The sequence below is a fragment of the Oncorhynchus kisutch genome, unplaced genomic scaffold, assembly GCF_002021735.2.
Source record: "Oncorhynchus kisutch isolate 150728-3 unplaced genomic scaffold, Okis_V2 Okis04b-Okis11a_hom, whole genome shotgun sequence".
NCBI lineage: Eukaryota > Metazoa > Chordata > Actinopteri > Salmoniformes > Salmonidae > Oncorhynchus > Oncorhynchus kisutch.
Window position 1 is genome coordinate 3,837,687 of NW_022261981.1, and position 11,839 is coordinate 3,849,525.

Genomic DNA, 11,839 nt, shown 5'->3' on the forward strand with positions numbered 1-11,839 from the left:
TGTGGCTCAGGTGGTTTAAAAGCTAGTGAGGTTTGAAAGTGTGAATATCTGTTGAACATCCAACTTCAACTGTCTTTACCTCGGTCCTCTGACCTGACTCACTAAACACAAATGCTTTGTTTCTAAATTACGTCTGAGTGTTGGAGTGTGTTCCTGCCTATCTGTAAATTACGTCTGAGTGTTGGAGTGTGTTCCTGCCTTTCCGTAATGTAAAAAAATAAACAAGAAAATGGTGCCGTCTGGTTTGCTTAATATAAGCAATTTGAAATGATTTCTACTTTTACTTTTGACAAGTACATTTGAGCAATTACATTTACTTTTGATACTTAAGTATATTTAAAAGCAAATCCGTTTAGACTTTTACTCAAATAGTATTTTACAGGGAGACTTTCACTTTTACTGGAGTCAGTTTCTATTAAGGTATCTTTACTTTTACTCAAGTATGACAACTGGGTACTTTTCCCACCACTGTGCACTCCTTTTGACCAGAGTCTAACGAGGCTTCAACTCTATAGGGCCCTGGTCAAAAATAGTGCACTACATAGGGAATAGGGTACCATTTGGGATGCATGCCAAGAAAAGAAGAAGAAAAAAAAGTGTTTTGAAAAAGCATGACTGGATATTTGGACAGTGGGGTGGTTAAAAACACTGTATCCATTTACCAGAACATCAGGCGTTGCATCACCACGGATGACTATTGCTCCATCCAAAGACTGGAATGGTGAACACTGGTTTACTGTAAATCATGCAATAGGCAACTTATAAGGTAAACAACAAAAAGAAGTGAGCACGAATATAACCACAGTAGAGCTACGCGATTGGCTGTCCTCCAGAAAGGACCTGTGTCTGACAAGGACAGACTCACGAGGACAACATCTTGCTATTGGTAAAAGATACTGTCAACGTTGTTACATTAGGGCCGACCTGTAACGATCTTTCATATATCTTAGATCAAAGGAGAAGTTGCACTTTAAAATATTAGGCTCAAATGTCATTCAAAAGGTACAAGAATAATGGCAAATATATGTATATATGCAAATATAATATGTATATATGCAAATATAATATGTCGCCTGACACAATTAAGTAACGCTTTTGTTTCAGAGATTATGGCAAATATGAAATACTGATTATTTCGTCCACTGGAAATGAACACTATGTATGTTGTTTCCCCATTCGATACAATCAATTACGAACTTGTCTGGAATAAAATAAAGATTTTTATTAAGAATTATTTGCATAAAACATTTAGGAAAATACCACAGAAACATCATCAGCTTACAAAATGTTGTTCATGAAAATAATAACAACTTTTTAAGACAAAAACCCATCAACATTTATACACCATTGCATACAGTATTTATAAACCATACATACAGTATTTGGGTAAATTATGACATGAAAAGTAACTGATGCATTTGATGTGGAACCACGGTCAGCATCCCAAAGTGCACCTTATCCCCTATGCCGTGCACTAGTTTTGATCAGAGCCCTAATATAGTGCACTAGGGAATAGGGTGCCATTTGGGATGTTCCATAGTGTTGATTACATCACAATGCTCTGAGAACTCTGGGATAGATAGCACACGTGATTATTAATATGACATAGCCATTACCAGGGAATACCACAGTGCTACCTACCACTGGTCCTGTTGAAATACATTAGAAATGCATCCTTCCTTCCTACCTCACCTGAAGTCATCACGGATCTCATTTTGGTTGGATTGGTGGAAGTAATAAGGTGGTCACCTTGCTTTCAGATATACTATCACTTGTAGCTCAGTGAGTGACAGGATAGGTCAAGGAAACAAGGACGCATCTCTGAAGTATTCCAACAGTGACTGACTGGACACTCCCAGAATCTTCCTCTGAGGGAATCTGAGTACCTCGCCACTCTTCAGAGCTATAGCATTTGTAGAGATTGAACATGCTAAACTCTCAACTGGCTTTATTGTAGATGTACAGGACATAGAACACTTTACCCAAAGTGGACTTGTCATAATACCTCTATGATGCTGTTATAACAGCTGACGTAACAGGTCATGACAGTTTTTTATGCTCAACCTTTATAAATGGTTTTAGATTTTTTGGTATTTTTACCTCTTTTTCTCCCTAATTGGTAGTTAAGGTCTTGTCCCATCGCTTGCAACTCCTGTACGGACTCGGGAGAGGTGAAGGTCGAGAGCTGTGTGTCCTCCTAAACACGACCCAGCCAAGCCGCACTGCTTCTTGACACAATGTCCGCTTAACCCAGAAGACAGCCGCACCAATGTGTCGGAGAAAACACAGTGTCACCTGCTGACCGTGTCTGCGTGGATAGCGCCCGGCCCGCCACAGGAGTCGGCCAAACCCTCCCCTAATCCAAACGACACTGGGCCAATTGTGCGCCGCCCCATGGGTCTCCCGGTCGTGGCCGGCTGCCGACAGAGCCTGGACTCAAACCAGGATCTCTAGTGGCACAGCTAGAACAGTGTCTTAGACCACCGGGCCACTCTGGAGGATCTACGACCAACATTACACTGCAACATAACACTGTCACGGAACATGGAACACGGAACATGGAACAGTAGCCCGTTGAATCGGGACATTAGAACTACAAGGTTCTATTTGATAAAAGATCCTCCTGAGATCATCGGCTTTAAAGTTCCGAACCCTCATTGGTTTGAATGGTGTGAACCATTTGAACCGTGTGTTCTTATTTAACTTAACAAGATGATTTGGGGTCATTTCATGGAAGATGTAATGACATTCTTGCTTCTGTATGCGTTAGTAAGGCCATTATAACAGCCCACTTCAAGTAAAGTGTCAACAAAAACATACTATCACGTGTTTATCTCAACCTTTATCCCCCTTTTCCTCAAAAGCATATTCATCATGTTAAAACCACAAAGCATTGATTACTTCTGTTGGCAGAGAACTCAACTCATCTAACTCTGAGACTGATTGAGTGATATAAAAAAAAATCATATTCATATAGCCAGTTGAGTTACCTTTGCCCTGAAAATATCTCTATGTCTGTTCACAAGTTCTGACCACATTCTTGCACAGACAAGATGACTAAGCATTTGCTCACTGAGACTGCCAGAAGCATTTCCCACAGGCTGAGAATGTGCCAAGTCACTGCGGTGGAGTGAAAAAGGCCCAGGCAGCCAAGGAGTCAAAATGGGCACCTTCTTGCCCCATTCCATTGGCTGGGGTAAAGGGGTTCTGTAAGTTCTTGAGGGCCTGGATGTTGTTGGAGTTGCTATTGGTGCTTTCATGCCTTGCTGTCTCCATGGTGATGCCGTTGCTGTTACTCATAGGTCGGGGAAGGAGGTTGGTGTACGACTGCTGCTGCTGGCCGTCCGAGGCGGAGAAGGAACAAGAGGCGGTCATCTGGCCCTCCTGTCCCCCAGTTAGGGGCTCCTGCTTCAGTTGGAAGGTGGCCTGAGGGCCCCCTCCTCCCACCAGGCCCTGGATGATCTCATCACTCTCCACGCTATCCAGGAGGAAGCCCAACCCCAGGGACCCCACTTCGCCACCGTTGCTCCAGGGTGCCTGGAGGCCCAGGGTCTGGGTCTGACTCCCCTGGATCTGCCCTTCCTGGCTCCCCATGCCCTGGGTAAAGGATGGCCCTTTCCTCTGGTGGAGTTGCTGCTGTCTATGCTGTTGGTGGTGGAAGTGCTGCCGCTGGTGAGGGTGCTGGGGGTGAGGCTGCTGGTGGTGGAGCTGGAGATCAGGCCCACCGGGCAGGGCATGACTGGCCGAAGGACCCTGGAGATTGGGCTCCAGACCCAGACATTGCAGGTCCCCCATGGTGAGTTGGGGCAGGATGTTACCACCACCACCACCGCTACCACTACTGCTGCTCTCCCCTCCATGAAGGTACCCAGAGGTAACACAGTGGTTCACCTGCTGTTGCTGCATACCGTTACCCTGGTTACTACCGGTGCTCGAGGGGTTAATTCTGATGGTCTCCAGGGACAAAGTCGGGTTGGGTTGGGGCCACATCTGGTTGATGGATGTCATCATTGTGCGCTGCTGAGGGCTATGTTGTTGGTAATGTTGGTTGGCGTGGTTGTACATGGTAGGAGGGGTTTGACGCATCATAGCGGGAGAGGGCTGTTTCATGTACATGTTGTTGATGTCTGGCAAAGAGGAGGTTTGGAGATTAGTGTTGTTGTGTATATAGAAATACATCTCTACAACAAGGCTTAAATAAAGCCTTGTCTCAGAGCAAAACAATACATCTCTACAACAAGGCTTAAATACAGCCTGGTCTCAGAGCAAAAACGTCAAATATTTTCCTAAAATTCAAGCCACTCTTTTTAGGGTGATATGTATAACGTGAACGTGGAGCTAGCAACTCAAATGTTGTGAGTTCGAATCTCATCACGGACAAGTTTAGCGTTTTAGCTAATTAGCAATTTTGCAACTACTTACTACTTTTTAGCTACTTTGCAACTACTTAACATGTTAGCTAACCCTTCCGCTAACCCTAACCTTTACCATTTAACCTAACTCCTAACTCAAACCTTAACGTAATATATCATACTAAACTAGTCAAACATAATATATCATACTAAACTAGTCAAAGATAATATATCATAATAAACTAGTTGAACGTAATATCTCATACTAAAGCAGTTGAACGTAATATATCACACTAAACTAGTCGAACCTCATACTTAAAAAAATACATATATTATTTAACCTTTATTTAACGAGGCAAGTCATTTAAGAACAAATTCTTATTTACAATGATGGCCTACACCGGCCAAACCCTCCTCTTACCCGGATGATGCTGTGCCAATTGTGAGCCACACTATGGGACTCCCGATCACGGGCCGGTTGTGATACAGCCCAGGATCGAACCAGGGTCTGTAGTGATGCCTCTAGCACAGCGATGCAGTGCCTTAGAACACTGCACCACCCGGGAGCCCAAAAACACTAAACCAGTCGAATGTAATACATCATATTAAACGATGTAATTCGTATTATATTGTACGACCGCTATTACATTGGTAGGCCAATGTAATGTAACCTAATGTAAAGCAACATATCAGGCTAAATAGAGTGGCATGGATTTCATAAATTTATATTATGTTTTGCTCTGAGACCAGGTTGTTAAATAAAAGTTCCATCAATATCACGACTTTCGTGCATTTATTTCAGTGGGAGATTTTATGTGTGTGTGTGTGTGTGTGTGTGTGTGTGTGTGTGTGTGTGTGTGTGTGTGTGTGAGTGTGAGTGTGTGTGTGTGTGTGTGTGTGTGTGTGTGTGTGTGTGTGTGTGTGTGTGTGTGTGTGTGCATTCCACAGACAGACACAGATAAAGAGAGGTAGCAGGTGGTTTAAGATAAGATGATCAGTGTCTGGGTCTAGGTCGGGGTTGGTTCCGTGGTTTGTGTGTGTGTGTGTGTGTGTGTGTTTTGTGTGTGTGTGTGTGTGTTCTCTTACCTTTCCTCATGGACTGGGCCATGGGACTGTGTGGTACTGCCTTCGGTCTGTTCATGAGATTCATTCCACCTAAAGGTAGGAACCCGGGTAAGGTTTTCATCAGGTGCTCTCTTCTCCTCTTCTTCTCCTGGCAACCATAGGGATCTGTAGCCAACACACAGATACTATGTTAAAGTGTCAGCCAGCGGAAACCAACATTCACATGGTATGTTCCTGATTAATAGAGCAGTCAATATGAATGAGTAAACTATGATTACAACAGGGAGAGAATGAATATAAAAAATGAGATTGTTTCCTCACCCTTGTCGTCGGGTAGATATCTGAACTCCATGGGCTCGCTGACTTCCTGGTCGGTGGGACGGCGTAACTGCATGTGCACAGTGACCGGGCCGGTGATGGACGTGTCGTAGTAAGGCGGGCTCTTAAAGACGATGGCCACCTGGCGGTGAACGTCAGCCTGGGAGAAGGAGCCCTTAGCCTCCCAGCCAGGAGTGAAGAAACGCACCTCAATGTCATCTGGACAGGAGCAGGGAATGGGAGGGATGGAGGGATGAGGAAATGAAGGAGTGAGTGAATAGGAGAGGAGAGACAAGGACTATGACTAAGGAAGTGCTTGGATGAATGGATGGATGGATGAATGGATGGATGATGGATGGATGTATAGATGGATGTATGGATGGATGAATGAATGGATGGATGGATGGATAGATAGATAGATAGATGGATGGATGATGGATGGATGTATGGATGGATGTATGGATGGATGAATGAATGAATGGATGGATGGATGAATGGATGGATGGATAGATAGCTGGATGGATGAGGGATGGATGTATGGATGGATGAATGAATGAATGAATGGATGAATGGATGGATGGATAGATAGATGGATGGATGTATAGATGGATGTATGGATGGATGGATATATGGATGATGGATGTATGGATGTATGGATGATGGATGGATGTATGGATGGATGTATGGATGGATGGATGATGATGGATGGATGAAAAGAGACACATATAGCATCACAACCGGCCCGTGATCGGGAGTCCCATAGCAGTACATTGTGATCCATGGAAAGGAAGGTGAGAATAAATATTTTCCATTTCTTTCCAATCTGTGGACATACTGTACCTTTCTGGACTTTATCACACAGCAGAAAGATCTCGTCTCCTCCCTTCACACAGCCACTGTTCCTGTTGACCCGACAGATACGCAGCTCAGCCGTGTTCGGAGCCCCTTGGTGACAAAGGTTACAAGAGAGGAGATGGCAAAGGTTACACGGTGTGTGTGTGTGTGTGTGTGTGTGCGCACGCATGTGTGTGCGCGCGCATGCCATGTATGTATATTGTGAGTGAAATCTCTTTAACCCTACACTCTTGTCAGGTATAAAGAATAACTTTCACCAGTTTCAGTCAGGCAGTTTAACACCAGAGCACTAGGGACAGACGACACGGGCATCAAGTTATTTTGGAGTGCTCTCTAACGAGATAGAGAATCACATGCATGCTTTCATATGAGGAAGTGAACCACGGCAACAGTGAACCACGGCAACAGTGCTGCTTAAAACATTCATGTTAATGTTGAGTTTGTGGTCTGCTTGCTTCCTCTTTGTCTATAAACAGAAGGGGTGCAATGTCAGACAGAGAATGTAGCCAGGTCGTCATAAGATAGCATTAGCGTAGTAGTCACTGGTTTGGTTGGTTCTACTCACTGTTGTCTTAGATGAGGTTGGTGCTAGCTAGCTTTAGCCCGGCTAGGGTTAGTCCTAGCTAGTGCTAGCCTGGCTACAGCGCTCACTGGTAATGTATATAGAGGTCTGTAAGCAAGCTAGGGTTAGCCTAGCTACTGGATACTCTCTGTTGCTGTAGATGGGGGTGGTGCTAGCGAGCATTAGCCTGGCTAGCGTTGGTGCTAGCATTAGCCTGGCTATTTTACGGTTATCGTATATGGAGTTATTTTAGCTAGCTAGCATTAGCATAGCTATACTCACTGTTGTCGTAGATGAGGTTTGTGCCAGGGTTAGCCTGGCTATTCAATGTCTAGGCTAGCTAATGTTAGCCTAGATATACTGACTGTTGTCGTAGATGAGGTTTGTGCCAGGGTTAGCCTGGCTATTCAATGTCTCGGCTAGCTAGTGATAGCCTAGCTATACTCACTGTTGTCGTAGATGAGGTTTGTGCTAGGGTAAGCCTGACTATTGAACGTCAAGGCTAGCTAGTGATAGCCTAGCTATACTCACTGTTGTTGTAGATGAGGTTTGTGCTCGGGTAAGCCTGACTATTGAACGTCAAGGCTAGCTAGTGATAGCCTAGCTATACTCACTGTTGTTGTAGATGAGGTTTGTGCTAGGGTAAGCCTGACTATTGAACGTCAAGGCTAGCTAGTGATAGCCTAGCTATACTCACTGTTGTCGTAGATGGGGTTTGTGACAATGGGGTTGAGCGCGCGGTTGTAGTGTCCGCTGTCGTCCTGTAGGAACACCTGCAGACAGAGTCGCACCACGTTCAGGTCGTACTCCTCGGTCTGTAACAGCTGCTCCCGTGGCACTGCAGGGACATCAATCAGTCAGTCAGCCAATCAAACGTCAAGTAAATATACACGCACGCACGCACGCACACACACGCACACACACACACACACACACACACACACACACACACACACACACACACACACACACACACACACACACACACACACACATGACCTTGTTCAGTGGTTGAATACGTGAGTAGTAAACAGGCTACTCGTTTCCAAGTAGTTGAAACACTATTGGCCACAATAGGAAAGAGAAACATCAAAAGTTCAAATACGATAGACAGAGAAGGAAAGGGAGACTGGGCTGCACAGAGATCTAAGAGAGAGCGGTAGGGCATGAAAGAGAGAGAGAGGGAAAGAGAGAGAGAGAGAGAGAGAGAGAGAGAGAGAGGGAGAGAGAGAGAGAGAGTGTGCGGCCCTAAACAGAGAGTACACAGTGGCAGAATAGCTGACCACTGTGACTGACCCAAACTTAAGGAAAGCTTTGACTATGTACAGACTTAGTGAGCATAGCCTTGCTATTGAGAACGGCCGCTGTAGGCAGACATGGCTCTCAAGAGAAGACAGGCTATGTGCTCACTGCCTACAAAATGAGGTGGAAACTGAGCTGCACTTCCTAACCTCCTGCCCAATGTATGACCATATTAGAGAGACATATTTCCCTCAGATTACACAGATCCACAAAGAATTCGAAAACAAATCCAATTTTGATAAACTCCCATATCTACTGGGTGAAATTCCAGTGTGCCATCACAGCAGCAAGATTTGTGACCTGTTGCCACGAGAAAAGGGCAACCAGTGAAGAACACACACCATTGTAAATAGAACCCATATTTATGCTTATTTATTTTATATTGTATTCCTTTAACCATTTGTACATTGTTAAAACACTGTATATATATAATATGACATTTGTAATGTCTTTATTGTTTTGAAACTTCTGTATGTGTAATGTCTACTGTTAATTTTTATTGTTTATTTCACTTTTGTATATTATCTACCTCACTTGCTTTGGCAATGTTAACACATGTTTCCCATGCCAATAAAGCCCTTGAATTGAATTGAATTGAGAGAGAGAGAGACAGAGAGAGAGAGAGTGTGAAAGAGAAAGAGAGAGAGGGAGAGAGGGGGGGGGTGAAAGAGAGAGAGAGCGAGGGAGAGGGGAGTGTGAAAGAGAGAGAGAGTGAGGGAGAGAGAGAGAGAGAGAGGGGAGTGTGAAAGAGAGAGAGGGAGAGAGAGAGAGAGAGAGAGGGGAGTGTGAGAGAGAGAGAGAGAGAGAGAGGGGGGAGTGTGAAAGAGAGAGAGAGCAAGGGAGAGAGAGAGAGAGAGGGGAGAGAGAGGGGAGTGTGAAAGAAAGAGAGAGCGAGGGAGAGAGAGAGAGAGAGAGAGAGAGAGAGAGAGAGAGAGAGAGGGGAGTGTGAAAGAAAGAGAGAGCGAGGGAGAGAGAGAGGGAGAGAGAGAGAGAGAGAGAGAGAGAGAGGGGAGTGTGAAAGAGAGAGAGAGTGAGGGAGAGAGAGAGAGAGAGAGAAGGGAGTGTGAAAGAGAGAGAGGGAGAGAGAGAGAGAGAGAGAGAGAGAGGGGAGTGTGAGAGAGAGAGAGAGAGAGAGGGGGGAGTGTGAAAGAGAGAGAGAGCAAGGGAGAGAGAGAGAGAGAGAGAGAGAGGGGAGTGTGAAAGAAAGAGAGAGCGAGGGAGAGAGAGAGGGAGAGAGAGAGAGAGAGAGAGAGAGAGAGAGAGAGGGGAGTGTGAAAGAAAGAGAGAGAGAGAGTGAGGGAGAGAGTGAGTGAGTGAGAGATGTGCAGTAGTGCGTTGGAGCGTGTCTTACACGACGTCTACCCTTAACACCTTCTCTGTAGTCCGTAGTAGCAGAGTGTTTGGGATCTGACATGGGGCACGTGGGAGGTTCCCCCAGCCTCACACGCAGCTAGTGCTTAGTTAGGGTGGTTAGAAACGTCACAGATACAACCCACAGACTCTTAGACCTACTCATCCACACACAGAGATATAGGTCTCCCCCCCACACACACACATACATATACACACATATACACATGCATTAACGGTTTTGACAGCCCAAAAGTGTCACACCCCCACACACACGTACGGTGACCATGTTTCACATCAGCCCACGCTTTCTCTCTTTCTGCCTCTCTCTTTCTCTTTCTGTCTCTCTATCTCTCTCTCTCTCTCTGCCCCCCTCTCTCTCTCTCGTGGGTTGTATTTACAATGGTGTTTGTTCTTCACTGGTTGCCCTTTTCTTGTGGCAACAGGTCACACATCTTGCTGCTGTGATGGCACACTGTGGTATTTCACCCAGTAGATATGGGAGTTTATCAAAATTGGGTTTTCATATTCTTTATGGAATCTGAGAAAAATATGTGTCTCTAATATGGTCATACATTTGGCAGGAGGATAGGAAGTGCAGCTCAGTTTCCACCTCATTTTGTGGGCAGTGAGCACATAGCCTGTCTTCTCTTGAGAGCCGGATCTGCCTACAGCGGCCGTTCTCAATAGCAAGGCTATGCTCACTGAGTCTGTACATAGTCCAAGCTTTCCTTAAGTTTGGGTCAGTCACAGTGGTCAGGTATTCTGCCGCTGTGTACTCTCTGTTTAGGGCCAAATAGCATTCTAGTTTGCTCTGTTTTTTTGTTAATTCTTTCCAATGTGTCAAGTAATTATCTTTTTGTTTTCTCATGATTTGGTTGGGTCTAATTGTGCTGCTGTCCTGGGGCTCTGTGGGGTGTGTTTGTGTTTGTGAACAGAGCCCCAGGACCAGCTTGCTTAGGGGACTCTTCTCCAGGTTCATCTATCTGTAGGTGATGGCTTTGTTATGGAAGGTTTGTGAATCGCTTCCTTTTAGGTGGTTGTAGAATTTAACGGCTCTTTTCTGGATTTTGATAATTAGTGGGTATCGGCCTAATGCATTATTTGGTGTTTTACGTTGTACACTGAGGATATTTTTGCAGAATTCTGCATGCAGAGTCTTAATTTGGTGTTTGTCCCATTTTGTGAATTCTTGATTGGTGAGCGGACCCCAGACCTCACAACCATAAAGGGCAATGGATTCCATAACTGATATAAGTATTTTTAGCCAGATCCTAATTGGTATGTTGAATTTTATATTCCTTTTGATGGCGTAGAATGCCCTTCCTGCCTCTCTCTCTCTCTGGGTCCTCTCTCTCTCTCTGGGTTCTCTCTCTCTCTCTGGGTTCTCTCTCTCTCTCTGGGTTCTCTCTCTCTCTGGGTTCTCTTTCACTCTCTGGGTTCTCTTTCTCTCTCTCTGGGTTCTCTCCCTCTCTCTCTCTGGGTTCTCTCTCTCTCTCTGGGTTCTCTCTCTCTCTCTGGGTTCTCTCTCTCTCTGGGTTCTCTCTCTCTCTCTGGGTTCTCTCTCTCTCTCTGGGTTCTCTCTCTCTCTGGGTTCTCTTTCACTCTCTGGGTTCTCTTTCTCTCTCTCTGGGTTCTCTCCCTCTCTCTATATGGGTTCTCTCCCTCTTTCTCTCTGGGTCCTCTCTCTCTGCGTTCTCTCTAGAGGTTATCCCTCCTACAGCATCACCATTGTGACGCCTAGTGATGTCACCGCAAGTGGAAATATCAGTGTGTGTATAAGTGTGTATGTCTGTGTGTAGGTGTGTGTAACGCAGACTTGAGAAACGAGACTGTCGGGGCACCAATGACGACTTCTGACTCGAAAGAGAGAGGGAAGGAGGAAGAGGGGAGTGATGGAGGGGCTTAGAGAGGGGGAGAGAGGAGAATTGACGTAGACAGCAGCCCTGGTAAAACCACAATGACCAGACAGAGCAATGGGAAGGAGGTAGGGTCCACTACTGTATGCATTAAACTGTGTATGTTGACTTGAAGT

The 11,839-nt window shown here is 45.2% G+C and overlaps 1 protein-coding gene across 1 annotated transcript in view; it reads right to left on the reverse strand.

Annotated features, from left to right (window-relative positions):
• Positions 1-1,200: 1,200 nt before the first annotated feature.
• rel (v-rel avian reticuloendotheliosis viral oncogene homolog) overlaps positions 1,201-11,839 on the reverse strand; it is a 27,937-nt gene continuing 17,298 nt past the window's right edge. The window contains exons 5-9 of the mRNA XM_031813177.1: positions 7,850-7,990; positions 6,576-6,680; positions 5,739-5,954; positions 5,439-5,582; positions 1,201-4,127 (exon numbers count right to left, since the gene is read on the reverse strand). Of these exons, the coding sequence (XP_031669037.1) occupies positions 3,118-4,127; positions 5,439-5,582; positions 5,739-5,954; positions 6,576-6,680; positions 7,850-7,990 (1,616 nt within the window). The 3' untranslated portion in view covers positions 1,201-3,117. The remainder of the gene's footprint in view (positions 4,128-5,438; positions 5,583-5,738; positions 5,955-6,575; positions 6,681-7,849; positions 7,991-11,839) is intronic.